The 18369-nt window shown below is 48.9% G+C and overlaps 3 protein-coding genes across 3 annotated transcripts; 2 read left to right on the forward strand and 1 right to left on the reverse strand.

Moving 5' to 3' along the window:
* Positions 1 to 2705: 2705 nt before the first annotated feature.
* On the forward strand, positions 2706 to 4692 carry CTAM01_04746 (uncharacterized protein; the record flags this gene model as incomplete). The annotated part of the gene is made up of 3 exons (XM_060520776.1): positions 2706 to 2765; positions 2853 to 4340; positions 4417 to 4692. 3 exons carry the CDS (start codon positions 2706 to 2708, stop codon positions 4690 to 4692), a joined length of 1824 nt encoding a protein of 607 aa, XP_060384730.1.
* A 939-nt stretch (positions 4693 to 5631) lies between these two features.
* CTAM01_04747 (uncharacterized protein) lies at positions 5632 to 6134 on the reverse strand (the record flags this gene model as incomplete). The annotated part of the gene is made up of 2 exons (XM_060520777.1): positions 5632 to 5896; positions 6088 to 6134. 2 exons carry the CDS (start codon positions 6132 to 6134, stop codon positions 5632 to 5634), a joined length of 312 nt encoding a protein of 103 aa, XP_060384731.1.
* Positions 6135 to 11314: 5180 nt separating this feature from the next.
* Positions 11315 to 14301, forward strand: CTAM01_04748 (Sec23/Sec24 trunk domain-containing protein; the record flags this gene model as incomplete). Its single annotated transcript, XM_060520778.1, has 3 exons — positions 11315 to 11926; positions 11985 to 14198; positions 14290 to 14301. The coding sequence occupies 3 exons, from the start codon at positions 11315 to 11317 to the stop codon at positions 14299 to 14301; spliced, it is 2838 nt and encodes a 945-aa protein (XP_060384732.1).
* Positions 14302 to 18369: the final 4068 nt, after the last annotated feature.

An 18369-nucleotide genomic window follows, 5' to 3' on the forward strand; every position in this document is an offset into this window, starting at 1 on the left:
CTTCGTGGTTTCTGCCGTCGAAACTCAACTCTGCCGACTCCTCCGCGCCTTCTTAATCAGATTCCAGAACCCAGAGCCCCGGAGTCCCATACGATGAATGCGGGCAGAGACAACGGCATCCCACCGCCATAGTGTTGGCCTTTCTGCTCGATGTCGTCTTCCAGAGTCGATCCCGTCACCATCCAGCAGTATAAGCGTCAGCCCGTCAGCAGCTCTCGTCCCTAGATTCGGGTCCAGCTGAAGGATACACAACAATGAACCAAATCATGGGGCTAGATGCAAAAGGCCAACCAGCGGCGTGGCAGAAAACCAGTCAGAGATGCTCAGTTACTACTACTAGTGGCAGGTCACCGATCCAGCTGGCCCGACTCCCCCGATACTCGATGCTGTATCACCAAGATCCCGGGCGTATCCTGGACAGCGGACGAGCCAAGCCAGCTTCACATCCCCTCACTGTCACGCTTTCTGCGACAGCCACCGTTGGCGGGGGCCCTCCGAGTCCCGAGGCTCTTCTCCACCACTCACAACGGGAATCTTGCTCCAGCACTCTACAGTACGCAGTGCGTACGAAGTACTCGAGAGTCGTATGGACGATGGTACGGTACAGTTGTAACAAGGTGGACGGAATATTGCCCAGGGGAAGAACCCGGGCCCCAATAACAGGTCGACATAGCCATGGTGTGCAACCAAAAGCGCCTCTCCTTGGTTTGGGTTCTCAGGAGAGTTACATTCCCCCTCGGTCACTGACCTCTGCTATAGAGACTGAGTGTGCCGCCAGCTCAGATCAGCAACGTCTGCAGCTCCAGCTTGTTGTCAAAGCGGGCTCCCCTGTTTCCTTTCCTTTGGCGGACGCAATTCTGCTTTCCGACCGACTTCTGCCCTCTGGCTTCTGCCCTGCCAGCCTGTTAGTTCTGAGCTAACCTCTCCATACAAAGCAAGGTATCCATACTTGGCTACCGTTTGCATAGTAGCCCGTTTGTATCCCCTGCTTGCTCGTCCTTTGCCCCCACCCACAATGAAAAACCCCATCACCATCATATTCCCCCCTACCCCTCCCCATGCAACGCATCGCCCTGCTACAGGCACAGTCTAGCTACATGCGCCATAACGAAAGGCAAGGTACCTCTAATCCAAGGTCGGGGAGAGGGGGAAGAGAAGATGGAGAGGATGGGAGTCATGTCTTCTGTAGTTCACTGCAGACTCCCTTCATGACCAGTGAGCCAGCGTTTATAAGGAAAAGGTACTTCTATGATACTTACAGCATGGAAGTTCTCCGTGGGGCCTACAGTACGCAGCATGTATCTGGCGTTTCCTTGGCCTAGTGCGTAACTGCCCGCACTCAAGAGGAGAACCTCTCGACAAGGGACTGCTATTTGCCTGACGCGACTTCACAAAGGACTCAGAGACTGCTAAAGCAATACAGTAGAGACTGGCAGAGGGCCCCCCCCCCTTTTGAACGGCATTTCCCGTCTCTTCCGCGTGTCTTAATCTCTCTGCCGATGCGAATATTTGGCCCCATGTGCATGCCTCCACTAGGTATCACGTTAGTAACGCGGAACATTCGATAACACCTTAGACCCGACTTATTATAACTGCATCTCCTACCCGCCCTACCTTACCCGACCTGACCTTAGCTTGTCCGTTGTTACCTTGTCCCAGAGCCAGAGGTATCCGTACTCAAAAGTCTCGACCCGACATATTCGTATACAAAGAGTCAAGAAGCCAACTCTGGCCCCCAACACACGACACTCTTTCTTGTACTCCCGCTTCCCTAGCCGAACCCTACGCACACGGCCTCATCGGCGCATCCTGCAACATCAATCCCATCTTGACACTCTTCACTTGTCGTGGCCGGACCAGGCACACCCCAGATCATCCTAACCACGGCCACCCCTGGACGTAGCAGGGAAACAGGCCCAGTGAGACTCGCAACTGCACCGGTTCTCAAACACCACCCGCGTGGCTTGGAAGTCTTCTATCCATGCGCTCGCCTACCATTCTTCTACCACGTCGTCTACCGCTCTCACTCCCCTCACAACAACCTGCTTCCACTTACGCCTCGAACCACGCATAGAACCGTCTTGCTTGCTCAGCTACCTTACTCGGTGCTCTTCCCGCTCAATACGAATACTTCACAACCCAATTGGCATCCTTAGAAACGCGAGACCGATTGGACATAATCAACTGCCCGTCTCCCATCCATACCTTCGGTTCTCATTTGGTGCCGCCATTGGCCTCTCGCCGTCTCTTGCCACATACTACGCCCTTCTATCATCTTAACACGAACACGCGCTCCCGGACCTGGCTTGTCCCCGGCACTTGGTTCCAAACGCCCACATCAAGTCGCCCACCGGCTGATTATCCCCTTTAGCTTGGATAATCATCACCCTCCCGCACACCAAAAGACACCGCCTCGCCTGTCTGCGAGTTTCATGTCGCAGCAATCTTTGGTCCAGACATTAACAGTCGATCTTTCACGCTCACCCTGATCGCCCGTCAGCGTGATCATCATACGCTGAATCACCTTTGAATAATCCTACGATTAAAGTGACCGGACGAACGTTGCGGTTATTGTAACACGAATCATCTCTGAGAAGCAGTGTCTTATAGTCACTGGATAGTCTTCCTACCTACTCAACGCTGCCACATAGTTGCAAATACCAAAACAACCATCTCCCTACAGTACCTCGGAATAAAACGTCATCATGGTCTACTGCGGAAAGCCCTCTAGGGGCTGTCAGATGTGTCGTACTCGAAGGATAAAGGTAAGATCTGAGATGGAGGCATCCCGGAGAGCAATATTAGAAAGACAGGTTGGAAGCGTATACTGACGGCGCCTTTTTCCGCTATAGTGCGACGAGACGAAGCCAACATGTAACCAATGCGCCAAGTCACGCCGTCAGTGTCCCGGCTACAAGGACGAGTTCGATCTTGTCTTCCGGAACGAGACCAAGGCAACAGAGAGGAGAGCGCAAAAGGCGAACCGAAAGGCTCTCGCCCAGAAAGAAAAGGATCTCGACTCGCCGACGTCAGGCTCAGACAAGAGTATCTCACCAACATTCAAAAAGGAGATCGATTCGCCCGCAGCCGTCAGCCCTGGTCTGAATGTCCCCGTCGAACAAATGGCTAGCTGCCACTTCGTCGCCAACTACGTCTTGCTACCGAGGCAGGGTAGCACACGTGGGTTCATGGAGTACCTGCTGCCACTGTTGAAGGTCGACCAAGGGAACCACCACCTGCAACATGCGTTCAACGCGTGTGCGCTGGCATCACTAGGAAACCGACCGAACGCTGCGGCGACACAACTGAGCGAGAAAGCCCTAGGTCACTACACCAAGGCACTGGCAGAAACACACATCGCGCTCAAGGACCCTGACCAGTCGAAATCAGACGCCACACTCGCTTCCGTTCTTATGTTGGGTCTTTTCGAAAACATGACTGCTCGACAGATGGGCATGTTTGCCTGGGGCTCACATATTGAAGGTGCCATTCAGTTAGTAAAGGCTCGTGGTCGCAAGCAACTCAGAACCAAAACGGGCCTCTTGCTCTTCATCGCCGTCCGGACACAGATGATCATCCACACGCTCAGCACGGGTACAGCACCAATCATGGGCGTGGAATGGTGGCTAAGCGATGCCGTCAAGGACGAGTCAGCCGCCCAGTGCCAAAGACTAAACATCAAGACGGCCGAGCTGCGCGCCGAGGTCACAAGATTGATGTCAACGGTGGCTCGAAGCCCAGAGAACATTGACATTATGCTCGACATGATACGCCGGGCTCAGACTGTCGACCAAGAACTCATGAGCTGGATGAGGAACACGCCAGATTACTTCCAGTACACGACGGTAGCGTGGGAGGACAACGTCCCCAACGGAGACTATGCAAAGGCGGAAGTGTTCCCTGGTCGTGTGGACGTCTATCAAGACTTCTGGATCGCAAGTGTATGGAACATGGCAAGAGTCTCTCGCCTCATTCTCGCGTCCGTCATTGTACGCTGTGCGGCTTGGGTCTGCTCACCAGTGGACTACCGCACAACACCAGAATACGCCACGGCGGCACGCACGTGTGTAGACACCATTAGCGATATCATCGCCTCAGTACCGTACCATCTCGGATGGCATCTCAAGAGGCCCGAATTGCTCGAACGGGCAAATATCTCAGGCTTTGCCTGTGGTTTAGAGGAATCACAAAAGGGTCTTCCCGGATACTTCCTCACCTGGCCTCTGGCGTGCTTGCACGGGCAGGATTACACGACAGACGCCCAACGAGCCTGGGTGGTTGGACGGTTGAAGTTTATTGGTGATGAGCTCGGTGTCAAGTACGCCCATATTCTGTCACAGGTAAGCCAGCCCACATGTTTCTTTCATATTCAAGCCAGGGTCCCAGGATTTCATCGATACTGACGTATTCCCACAGATGCAAGTCCGCATTCCCTCCATGCTCATCAGGAGAGACGGCCTCATGGCCCAGCCGTACCCGCACGCCCACAACTTTGAGAAGCTGCTCTCAGCGCGCTTTGCGCCGCCGTCCGCGGGCTATTCCATGAACCCTCTGCAGCAGCGCGAGGCTATGCAAAAGGAGTTTGTCGAAAAGAACAAGGCCGAGCTGCTCGCGAAAGCCACAGGCACCGCAGGCCAGGCCGGCCAGTGGGTAGCGCAGAATTGGTTGACGGTGCGTCCGGGCGCTCAGTGAGTTCTTTGTTGAAGTACTGGGTCGCGAATGAGGTTGGAAACGAGTTTACGCCTTTATCTATAACCATCATCTTCCTGGCATTTCCTACCTGAGGATACCAACACGCACACTCTTGTGTATTCTTTGCCTGCAAGGTACTCGGAAAGATATCCGTTTGAGTTATGCGGATTGGAAAAAATGTGGAATTCGATGTTGCGCATCACTTGATAGTGACAAGGGAGAAGCACAAAAATAGGGTCGCAGGTCGCTCAGTTTCGTAACCGTGTGAAAGGCAGCAGAGTATGGGTCTCGGCCTGGAGAAAGGGATTTTGATACCACGGCGTTTTCCCGGGAGGAGGACATTTGTTGTTGTTTTCTAGTTCGGTTCAGCTTCCAAGTTGGTATTCTCATGCATGATGCAGTACTACGTATACACATACATTCCTTATCAAAAATTGCATCCAAATCGATTTGTCCATCGCCTTGTCCTGTCATGCGTCTCACGATTAAAATGAATAGCCTACATGAATGAGAGGTAGTCTCGTCTGTTCCTCGTGTTGCGCATCTATGCTAAATTGCAAATCAGACCTTGGAAATCTCGTCGACCCCGTTCAAGACCCTCGAAAAACCCAAACTGAAAAGTGCTCTGGCCGTGATTAGCTGCAGGGCGCATGTACTCCAACTGCGCCGAGCCAGACACTACTGCATCGAACAAGTCCCGTTGAGATGTCATCCCAACCTTTGTCCGCTCGGCGCTCAGGCGGCGCCCGCTGACCATTTCTCCTCTTAGCCATCACTGTACTGACCATCCCAGGCCCTGCTTTTGGGTATCTCAGCAACCGCTGGACCAGCTGTCCGCTCCAAGTACCGGTCTGCCTATTTTTTCGCATCGGTTTCCCGCGTCCTACCGTTCCGCCCCGCTTAGACACTGCCCGCAACATGTTTGGTGATGCGCGCGCATTATTTGGTCTTCTTGATTTGACCGACAGTATTTCCGCTCAAATTCCAAGCCTTGACGACCCAACTCTGGGTTTTATCGACGTAGTTCTCGTTCGAGGTGTGCTTGACGCCAACGCGGACGCCGTCCTTTGTGAAGACGACGTTCTTCTTGCCCATGCGCTCCGAGGCGGACTCTTGGATTTTGTTCACGGAGAGGTACACCTGCCAAAGCACCCAGGCCACGCCGGTAAGGAAGAGAAGGGTAATGATGAGGGGGATGATTTGCCTATGGGTTTGCGCGCCAAGAGTCAGCGGGATTTCTGTATTCCATCAAGAGCCAAAGAACAGGTCCTTTCGTTCGTTCGTGTAATAGTCGCGTGGAGGTAGAATATAAGGTTGAGGCGCAAAGGCGACCAGCCTCGAAATGCCAAGAAGTGCACCCTGGTGGGTGCTGTCCGAGGAAGGAATCTTACTAACCTCAAGGCCGAAGGAGGCGGAGGTTGCGCTTTCTTGCCCCACGCCATTGTTGCGGGTATACTCGAGATTTGTGTTTAAGAGATCCGGGGAAGGGTTTTGGTCCTATGGTGTTCACTTCTTGAAGAATTGGAAAACGGTATGAAACAAAAGCAAGAAAAAGTTGTGCTCTCAGAAGGCAAAAAAGTGCAGAAAATGCGCAAGAGTGAGCGAGTCGCCGTCCGATTAAGGGCTTCTTGAACAGGTATGGCGATGTCGATCTCGAAGGGGTAGCCTGTGGGTTCGCGTGAGGATAAAGAGATGGCGGTCTAGGTAGAATGGTGTGGAAGCTAAAGTGAATAAGAGGCGAGAGACTAAACAGAGGCAGGTTGAACAGAAGAAATGGAGAGAGAAGGAAAAGAAGAACAGGTGCCGGACGTTGGACGAAGAGGGAGCCGGGCTGCAGATCGAGGAGGGAGGAGGGAGGGGTGGGAGCTAAAGCAAGGTAAGGTAAGGAAGGTAGCTCTGGTGCTCGGTCAGATCTGGAAGGGAAAGGGCAAGCACGAGCAAGCAATGGGAAGTGCTGGAAGAAAGTCAGGATGAAATCAGTCGTGCAACTCGGTCTACCAACCTACAGAACAGATACCTACCTCTCTACCTTATACTAATACCTGGTCGTTGAAAGAGACAAAGATGGACATGACCGTGGCACGTCGCAAGCTACAGACCGCACAAGCAGCATATTTTGTAGGGCGATGATATCCTGCCAGCACCTGCCGATATCCTGCCCCCAATTGTGGCTGCGACCGCCCCTGCCTCCAACTACGGAGCCTAGCTACCCATACTTACCTACTTACTTACCTACTTACCTACTTACCTACCTACCTACCTACTACTACTTCGTTAACCTTACCGTCGCTACTACTATTACTACTAATAATTAAAACTATTCCTAACGTTAATATATTATAAAAAAAGAATAATTATAAAATTAACGATCCCTTTATTTACTAATATACTATTAATTATAATAAATACGGTTATATAAAATATAACAACTTATTTTATAACTAGTACTTCTCTAGCTTACTTAAGGCTAGAGTAGTACTTAACGAGGCTACTTACGAAGCTAGTTTTATAATTTAAATTATTTAATATAAACCCTCTACTAAGGTATTAATTATTATTATTTATTACTATATTTATAGCCTATATTATAATTAAAAATAATAATACCTCGTAAAGTTAACCTATTTAAATAAATATTATAAATCCTTAACCTCGTTTATAAACTACTATTAATAAATTATTATTAGCTTTTTAAATAGTAATTAGCTCTTTTATCCTATTATTAATAACTTCTATAACTACTATAATTACTTATTTAGCTATACTAATACTTTTATATATTACTACTACGCACTACTATATAATAAAAAGGGCTAAATTATTAATTAATAAAATAAGAGTATTCGACCTATTTAAATCCTTTTAAGCCTCTAATTAAAAAGTAATAATTATAATAATATCGTTATTTATAATATACTTAATATACTAACTACTTATTACTATAATAAATTAAGTAGTAAATCCCCTATTAAATAGTTATTTAACTAATTACGTAATTTTATAAAATACTAATACCGTTTCTAATATAATAACGCGGGCTATATTACGAGCTTATTTATTATACTTACTACTATAATTTCCCTATTTTAATAATATCTAAATATTTTATTAATAAATTTTATATATAAAACTAATTAATTTAATATACCGCTATTTAATATTTATAAAGCTATAAATAATAATTATACTTTCTAAATTATAAATTACTTTTTATTTAATAAAAAAAAAGCTAACTATTATTAAACTATCGACTAGTTATTAGTATTACTCTGGGCTTATAATATTCCCTTTCTATAAGTTACGTATATAGATCGCAAGATTATTTTACTTAACGCCCTTAATAATAATACTTAATTTAAAATAATACTATACGTACTCTATTATTAATATGTTAATTTTAATATACTAACTAAGACCCGGCGCTACTTCGGCCCGGCTATAAAAAATAAGACTAGTATAGTTATATATAACCCTCGCTTTTAATAATTCCTTATAAATTAAAATAATCTCCTCTATAATAAATTAATAACTATATACTATAACCGATTATTTAAATTTAAAATTACTAAGTACCCTACGGTAGTAGTTAATTACGTTATTAATACTTAGCTTAAGCTATAATATAAAAAAATCGTACTTACCTAAGTTAACTAAATTAGGTACTTCGGTTACTTAACTACGTTAATTATTAAATCCTTATATATAAGTATTAAAGTATAAATCTATTACTATATAAGCGACCTTAAAGCCGTATTTAATAAATTGGTTATTTTTTAAGTAAGTTAAGTAGTTATAATTAGTGCTTATTAAACCCGTTACTAAGCTAAAATATTAAGTATTACTACGGGATTACTTTAGAAAAAAGTATATATATATATATATTATAATACCCTTAAGTACTTTTTATAAGAACTTTATATACTAAATAAATAACTAAATTTAGGTTTATATAAAAAGCCGTTAAAAAAGTATATATTTTACTTAATTCGAACTACTTATAAGCTACCTTATTACTACGTCCTTTAGTAATATATTAAGGACGGTACCCTAATATTACTAAAAAAAATCTACTTATATTAATTTTAATAACGCTTAGAGCTTATTATTAATAATAATACTTTTACCCCCCTATTTAATCCCTTATAAATCCGAGGTAAAGGTTATTTATAGGGCTCTATAATAAGTATTATAATAATTATAATAGGTATTATAATACTTAAATTAAAAAAACTAGCGGTTAATTTAAGTACCTCCTCTAAATAAAAACCCTCTATATTTAAATATAAAAAAGCTACTAAATATATAAAAATAATACTTATATTAATATTACTATTATTAATAATATTTTTAGTACTAAGTAAGGCCACTTTTACTTAATAAAGCCTCGAAATTATATATAATTTTAATATATATAAGCTTAGTATAAAAATATAGTAGGGGTATTAGCGGGCTATTATTAATATAATTATTAATATAATTAATAATAATATAATTAATCTTATAGGGGCTCCTTAGTTACTAATACTTATAAAATCGTAATCTTAATTAATTAATAATCTTACGTAATTAAACATATTATAAGATCTAATTAATAAAAATTATTTTTATAATATTAATTTTATAATAAAAAGTAAAATAAATAGACTTATTAATAAATACGAGGCTAAAATAAAGTACGAAATTAAAATAAAAAAAGTTATTAAATTATAAACTATAAGCTATATAAAATAATCAATAATTAATTAAACTAATTCGTTAATTACCGTACTTTTTATTAAAATAATTTAATTAACTATAAGTTAATTAATAGCTTCTAATTAGCTTAATCCGTTTAAATATTAACTATATAGAGCTTAGTTTATATATATACTTAAGACCGGCGGTTATATAGCGGCTATAGCTATAATTAGTAGTAGAATAGCGGCAGGTGGTAGCAGGATATCATCGCCCATTTTGTATTGCAGTACCACCCTCTCCCCTCCCCACCACCCACCTTCCCGTCCCGCTATCCGTGTCTACCTACCTTGGCTACCTATTACGTGCCTACGTACTCTATACGGAGTAGGGAGCTATTCCAAGATATGTATATGGAAACAGACGGGCAGTCCGATCTAGGGGCAGATTACACAAGGACAGCGGACGGCGCATCCCAGCGTCAGAAAGTTGAATCGCGTCGCCCCGACACGCAATCGAGCGACGACCCAGCCCTCGGCGCAGGGGACCTGGATCTTGGGGGGAGGGGCTAGCTAGTGGAGATTCAGGGCCCTGAGAGGCTGAGAAGAAGAACCCAATGGGCGACCAAGAGAGCGGGAGGGGCACATCAACCGTCTTGCCCAGAGAGGCAAGATATCCACTTGAAGTACATACATAGTGAGAGAGTGGAGGTATTAGATCTCGCTCACCAGAGTATCCGTACTCCGTACTCCGTAGTTCGCGGCCGCGGCCCCCCCCCTTTCAAACGTTTCCGTCTCCTTTTTGCTTAGTGATGGCCGTGGGAGAGCATCGAGCGCACACCCTGACTTTGTTCATGGTAACTTGACTAGATTATCTATTAGTGCCTGTAATGAGTTTAGAATTCTCAGTAAGTCGACTGCATGTGAAGGCTCATAAAATTCTGGCTGTGTAGTTCGAGGGCTAGATACTGCCAGCTTCGAAACCATTGTCAAGCTCATGCTGCCGAATCTTTTCATACTAGGTAGAGCTCGTTCTTGGAGAACATGACAATGCATCACACCCCACATCCTGGTCCAGTCAAAGTCTTTCTATCCCCATTCCCAAGTGTCTGCTCCCAAGTGTCTGCTTTGTACCTTAAGGAGGTCCCCAGTCACTTGCGTGGAACTGAGACGCTGCTAAGGGGAGCATTGTGCCTCGCTAGATGCGTATCTGCCCCACGACGTTCGTTATCATAAATGAGAAGACGTAAAAAAAGGTTTACGTTACGCATGCCCGAAAGTTTTGCTCTTTGGTGGGATGCCTCACAGGACCTGCACAATAAGGTACGCGGCACCTGGCTGTGTAAGTGTGGCCTTTGCCGGGAATCTGCCGAACGGGGTCCGGCGCGGGGCCATCTCCGGGCTGACCATTATTCCGCGCTCCGTCTGCCTTAGCCTCACTTGGCCTGTGCACTGAAGCTCCCCGCCACATGTCCTTGACCGCTGCCATGATGGGACACTCACACACTCCAGCTAAGCCTGCCAGTTAAGCCCTTGCTTGCGATAGTGGTGCATACCTAGTCGACTTGGAGCTGGATTCAGTGGGTTGAACCACCTGTCCATTCGACTCTGCCCGAGGCTGTTTACTGTAACTTTGCCCTCCCTTTCTCAATCGCAGCGCGGCTCGGGTATCTAGCTCAAGGTAGCCTCGCCTTGACGTATCTCCAACACCCTTCGTCATCTAGTTCATGTGGACACATTTCCATTGACCAACATTTGTTGTCCTTGAACCCCTCGCTACCTAACGCCACGCCACCTGTTGCGTACATCCAAAAAGCCGGCATTGGCCACACTCGACCAGATCGCATTCCCAACATCAATCTTTCCCATCCATCGCAAAGCCACAGCTTGGATCCTAGCCCACCCAAAGACTATCGAGCGCAACCTCGTCCTTGCCCCGACCGCCCAACATGTCGGCGCCGAACGACGGCTACGGCCAATATCCCCCGCAGCAACAACCTTACTCCGACCAGCCTCAGGACGGCTACGATGCACAGGGAGCTCAAGCTGCCCAGCCAGCTATAGCCGACCAAGGCAAGAAGAAGAAGAGAGGCTATGCCACCCAAGCTTATGAGTTCGGAGCTGGCGCCAACTCCAACACGGCCGGCGCACCTGCTCAAGGACAACAATATGGCATGCCCCAGCCCCAGGCCGCGGCTTATGGTGGCTATCCCGCACAGGATGCTCAGCCTGCTGCCGCCGCCTATGGCTCGCCTCAACCCCAGCAGTACGGCATGCCCCAGCCTCCTGCTGCTCAACCCGGAGGCTACGGCGCGTATGCGGCCCCCGATGCCGGATATCCTGCGTCCGGCCTTGCCCCTGCTGCTCCCGGCGTCGGCGGCCTCAACCAGCAGATGGCCGGTATGAACCTCGGCGGCCAACAAGCCCAGCAGCAACCTCCTCCTGGCCAGGCTGCTCGTCCCGTGGCTCTGAACCAGCTCTACCCTACCGACTTGATGAATCAGCCGTTCAACGTGTCCGAGCTAGACTTGCCCCCTCCTCCCATTATTCTTCCTCCCAACGTACGTCACCACTCATGCTTGTAGTCCTGGAGCTCTATTCTGACAACTAGACCTCTAGACTAGCGTAACTCCCTCCCCAGATGCGAACTGCGGTCCTAAATACGTGCGCTCCACCCTCAACGCCGTCCCGACAACACACTCCCTTCTGAAGAAGTCGAGGTTACCTTTTGCGCTCGTTATCCAGCCTTATGGAGCTCTCCACGATAGTGAGGACCCAATTCCCGTGGTGCAGGACCAGGTCATCGCGCGTTGCCGACGCTGCAGAACATACATCAACCCTTTTGTTACCTTCCTGGACCATGGACACCGCTGGCGTTGTAATATGTGCAACCTGACGAACGATGTTCCTCAAGCTTTCGACTGGGATGCTGCTTCGCAACGGAGCACTGATCGCTGGGGACGCTACGAGCTCAACTATTCCGTTGTCGAGTTTGTCGCGCCTCAGGAGTACATGGTGCGCCCGCCTCAGCCGCTGGTTTACCTATTCCTCTTCGACGTGAGCTATGCTGCTGTTTCAACCGGCCTCCTCGCAACCAGTGCCCGAACCATCCTGGATAGCCTCGACAGAATACCTAATGCCGATCGCCGAACTCGCCTGGGTTTCATTGCCGTAGACTCCAGCCTGCACTACTTCTCAGTCCCCAAGGACGGGGAAGAGAATACGGAGACCAGCATGTTAGTCGTCAGCGACTTGGACGAGCCATTCCTGCCGGTGCCTCAAGACCTTTTGGTGCCCTTGACGGAAAGCCGCCAAAGCATTGAGAGCTTCCTGACCAAGCTGCCCGAAATGTACCAGAGCAACCAGAACAACGGATCTGCCATGGGCTCGGCCCTTCGAGCTGGCCACAAGCTGATTTCGGCTCTCGGCGGAAAGATCGTGGTGCTCAGCGCTTCGCTGCCCAATGTTGGCGTTGGTAAGCTGGACATGCGCGAAGACAAGAAGTTGCTGGGTACAAGCAAGGAAAGCAGTCTGCTTCAAACTGCCAACAGTTTCTACAAGAGCTTTGCTGTAGAATGCTCAAAGAACCAGGTCTCCATCGACATGTTCCTGTTCTCCTCGCAATACCAGGATGTTGCCTCTCTGAGCAACTTGCCCAGGTACACTGGTGGACAGACTTGGTTTTATCCGGGCTGGAACGCCGGCCGTCCGGAAGACGCCATCAAGTTTGCCTCCGAGTTCAGTGACTACTTGTCATCAGAGATCGGACTGGAAGCAGTGCTCCGTGTTCGTGCCACCACTGGCCTGCGTATGAACGCCTTCTATGGTAACTTCTTCAACAGAAGCTCTGATCTTTGCGCCTTCCCCGCCTTCCCTCGCGATCAATGCTACGTCGTTGAGGTTGCCATTGACGAAAACCTCACGAAGAACGTGGTGTGCTTGCAGACTGCCGTTCTCCACACAACCTGCAATGGAGAGCGTCGCATCCGCGTCATGACGTTGGCTCTCCCGACGACCACAAACCTCGCCGATATCTATGCTTCGGCTGATCAGCAGGCAATTACCACCTACTTCAGTCACAAGGCAGTCGAGCGTGCCTTGAGCGGCGGTTTGGAAGCTGCTCGCGACTCTCTCCAGAACAAGTTGATTGAGCTCTTGCAAACCTTCAGAAAGGAGCTCGCCGGCGGCAGCATGGGCGGCGGGCTACAGTTCCCTTCTAACCTGCGCGGCCTCCCCATCCTCTTCTTGGGTCTCATGAAGAATGTCGGCCTCCGCAAGTCGGCTCAAATCCCGTCAGACTTGCGATCGGCAGCCCTCTGTCTGCTTTCGACGCTTCCCGTCCCTCTCCTCATGCAATACATCTACCCCCGTCTCTACTCGTTGCACGACATGCCCGACAACGCAGGTGTGCCTGACTCGGAGACGAGCCAAATTGTGCTCCCGCCGCCGGCGAATCTCTCGTCAGAAAGATTTGCTCCGTACGGTCTGTACCTCATCGACGACGGCCAAACGCAGTTCCTCTGGGCTGGCCGGGATGCCGTGCCGCAGCTGTTGGCCGACGTGTTCGGGGTTGAGGACAGGACCCAGCTGCGGGTGGGCAAGGGTGCTCTTCCGGAGCTGGATAACGATTTCAACGAGCGGGTACGGGCAGTCGTTCACAAGAGCCGGGACCACAAGTCCAAGGGAGTCGGCAGCATCATCTTGCCCCATCTCTACATTGTCCGAGAAGACGGAGAGCCGAGCCTTAAGTTGTGGGCGCAGACACTACTCGTGGAGGACAGAGCGGACCAGGGCATGAGCGCGGCACAGTGGCTTGGTATTCTTAGAGAAAAGGTAAGTTTCTGCTCTTTCCCCCACCCCTCACTCAACCCACCGTAAAGTGGCAGTTTGCTGTCAGGATAGTATTGCTAACAAGACGACGTAGGTTGTTACATGATTGGAGAAGCGGTATTAAGGGGACAATTGCAAGTGGAAAGGTGGTAGCATGTGGTAACTAGGTTTATTTAGACCATTGTCTCTATCAAAACTGGAGATCAATACGCAAAAGAATATTGGCCGAATCAGTTTTACACGCCGCAACCTGGACATCTCCATGTGATCGGGCAGACGATGGACGAGTACAAATGTGGATAGCTCCGGTATGTGGTTCCGGTAATAGACGACGCCAGTGACTCGTGACTCGTGATTGAGAGACGTTGGTGGGGAGCCTTGTGTGTAGAGCGGTAGCTCGTAGGAGAGTTGACTAGTCTCTCGGAACCTTTGGTCTTTGGGGAAATGAGCTTGTCTCGGGACGTCGAGAGGCTTGTGGGGTTGGTTTGTGTCGTACTTGGTTGTTGGTGCTAGGCGTAGGTAGGCGCAGTCAGTTGGGATGCCCAGCGGTTCTACCACACGAATGGGGTGATGAGAGCCGCCGTAAGTCCCAATATGACCATCTATGCTGCACTTACAGAGTGCCTGAGAGAGAGAAGGGACCGAGCAATACCCGCCCAAACCGAGAAATGGGGGGATAGTCTAGGCCAGGCTGCTTGTATCGCAACCGCCCCAGCCGTCCTGTACTCTCCTTCGGCGGGTATGGGAATTAGGATGAGGGGCAGCAGGGAAAAGGTGAAATCTGGCACCTCAGCTACGGGCTGATTGATTGGGTGGGCTTGTGTGAAACTGGCACCAGTAAGAGGTGAAACACACGCGCCGAGGGTACAGAGGGGGCCGGCTCGGGAGCCAATGGCCGGCGGTGCTAGGCGCCGGCTGTACGTGTGCCATGGCTTGCAGACGTGCTGGCCAATTGACTGTCCAGAAGTCGACTTTGGCATTTCTCCCATCACATTAGTTACTGATATAATTAGCACGCCTGTCACTTGACCGAGTTGGATTGTGTCCAGCCGGCTTTGTTGAATGTTGAACTTTTGTTGGAAGAGGTGGTGGTGGTGGTGGTGGTGCAAAGAGCGAGGTGAGTAACAATGCGACAGGCCTTTTGGCTGACGCTCCGGCAGCTCGGCGAAGTACCTTATTAGCTATGCGAACCCTCCGTGGGTACTCGTACCTTATGGATAGTGACCCTCTATAGTGTGAGCAGGAGTTCCCCCTGGCCCATCGAAAAGGAACCTGTGCCCCTAGCAAGAAGGGTGGAATACCGGGGATATGCATGTATCAAGCTCGTTCCGCTAGCGCCGTCCCAAGTCCCCTTTCCCCGTATGTTGCTTAGCTGGTGCCGTCACGAGCAGAAGATACATTGGCTTTCCAGAACTTGGAAGATCTCATCAAGCTAGGAGAAAAACCTCAAACAGCATGGTTCACCATCCCGATCTTGAGCTCGTCAGCCGTGTTGTGGATCGTCTGTTCCCACCCAGGGAGGCAGGGAAGAAGAATGGAGAGACTGGAGAGGATCCGGAGTCTAGACCATAGAAAAGTATTACCGTTCAAGACCGCGACAACGTGGGCTGAAAGCTGGCAGGGAAGAAGCATTGATGCGTAGCCGCTGTCGAAGCTTTCAAAGGGCGAGTCGGTTCGCTTCCATTGACTTGAGACTGGGTGACGGCATCGTCTATCTGATGCTTCGATTTGTTCTGGACTTTGACTGATTCTGGCTCCTAAAGACTGGGACGGATCCACAAGGGGGCACTTCTGTGGTCATCGTGAGACCTTTGGCTCGATGCTACGGTGATGGAAGGTTCAAGTTCGGATTGTTTTTGATTGCTCTCGGGCTGACGGGTCGGCGGGAGGGGCGGAGCTTGCCTAGACTTTATCTGAATCAGAGATTAATTAGTCCCTGAACGGACGCGGCCTACCTAGTAGTCGTTGAGAAAGTCTAAGGTGCGGATAGGTAGTCAGTCTGGTTCTCCCCTTCGCTCGCGGTTGTGTAGACGCGGAAGGGCGACTATGGATACTTGGATGGGTGTGGCGTAGGCTGTGCCTGTTGGTCAAACATTGACGTCGGTCTCATGTTTTTCGTATCGATCGAGGGTTGTCCCTCTTCTCATTGTGATGGCCCATTTTGAATCTGGTGCCCGGGCTCAGTCACGTACCATGTTGGCTATTCTCTTTCTTTTGTCTGCTCAGCAATTGGCTCGGCGGTGAAGCTGGGATAGCCCTGATAGCGAGTCTTTAGAGCTCCCTCTCCCGTCGCACATGGAAACAGGTTGGGGTTCCTTGAGTACGTGAGGTAGATCATTCATCCATCAGTCAGCCGTCTTGATTCATTGTGTTATTCGGCTAGAACAGGTCCACTGACGTCAATTGTGTTTGTAGTTTGGCATGCTTGATGGAGGCAAAGGTTAAGGTGGTAAAAGGTTGTCAAGGACTACTCCGTAAGAATCAGGATTACCTACACAGAGCGGAACCAGGAAGAGTAATGAGGGATACTTACGTATCCATGGATACAACGTTATGCGGTAAGGTACAAATATTGAGTACTGGGTAGTGTATCCGTATACTCGAGTAGGAACAGGGCAGGATGCGGTTCCCCTAGGTTGCAGAAACGGCGTCGCGTGTTTCCCATTGCTTGGGCCCTGGTTCAAACGACGGGCACGATAATGGATGGGCTGGGTCTAACTTCTAAGTGGCCCTTGCCTGGGGGGTTTGGGAGTTTCCTGAAGCAAGCACGTTTCCAAGTCAAGGTATCTTGACCTGGATCGGCGTCCGTTGGTGGGCTCAAGCTCAGGTATCCATACATGCAGGTATAAGCAGGTATCTCGTCACCTTGTGCAGTACGAAGTACTTGCCTTGCTTCTGTCCCTGAACTTGACTGCCGCTACGCACCTCCCTTCTGGCGTCCACAGATTCCATCACAGAGTAAGGCACCTACTGTGTGGTAGTGCTCCCTACCGGGAAATAAGTGATGTACCAAGTGTGAGAGACTCGAGAGCAGGTGTTACCAAGTACTGCGGTGTTCCCGTCCGTTGCTTATTGCGCAATCCATCAGATTTGCCAAGCTGTGGTTCGCGATACCTAACCACACGTTGTGGCCATATGATATCTGCTTAAGCACCAATTCGTACCTGAGGGAATAAGGTAAGGCATGTTGTCTAGCCCGGCTTGCAAACGTTCTCGGCCCTGGAGTGCTTTGAAATTGGTTGGCTCTCAAGACAAGATACTTTGTCTTTCTCCCATTGTTAGGCCTGCAATTAGGTATCTTACCTTGGGTACTTAGCTATCCTCAGAAACCAACCGACACCACCAGCTACCTAGTCCAGGGCCAGGTCCCGCTATCTCCCCCTCCCCTCCTCTGGACCCCCTCCCCCTCCCCCTCCCCCTCCCCCTCTCCTCCGCTTGCGCCGCCTTTCTCAATCCCATTCCCAGGTCCCTCAGTCTCGCTCTCTGAGGTATCTCAACCTCTCAGGAATACCTACAAATCACGCCTCTACTTTGCAGTCTCCCTCTACTCCGTACTGTTGGTGGAAGACAAGACAAAAACAAGGAGGCGATACCCAGTACCTTACCCTACGGATAAGCGTCCAAGGTCTCATTAAAACGCCCGCCTGCCTCTCCACCACATCACATCGAGAGACAAGACACTGTGACATCTCTACAAAGACAAATCTGCAGCGGGGTAAGATTATCTGACCTGGCCTTGTCCACACAACTCTCACCCTTACCTTACCTTTGAACATGCCTTTACCTACGGATACCTTCCCACAGTACCTCTAATGCGTACCCATTGCACCCGTCACCTCACCTTATTACCCTTAGCTTGACCATCGCACGTTTGCGACTTTTCCTTCTCCTCCTCCTCCTCCTCCTCCTCCTCCTTCTCCAGCCTTACAGCCGCCTCATCACCTTCTTTCACTCTTACTCTCACTCTCACTCTCTCTCTCTCTCTCTCCGCCCCCTCCTTTCACCTTGGCTTCATTCACCAGAATATCGAGGGTCAATTTACCTCAACCTCATACCGACCTGACCTGACCTAACCCCATACTTCCTCGACAGTCACTTAGCATATTCTCGCTTCGTCGCAAGTCTCTGGTACGTATACTTTGCTTTGAGTCTTTGTCCTCCTGTCTTGACCTGT

Source organism: Colletotrichum tamarilloi, assembly GCF_030869305.1.
Source record: "Colletotrichum tamarilloi strain Tom-12 chromosome Unknown Scaffold_11.1, whole genome shotgun sequence".
Lineage (NCBI taxonomy): Eukaryota > Fungi > Ascomycota > Sordariomycetes > Glomerellales > Glomerellaceae > Colletotrichum > Colletotrichum tamarilloi.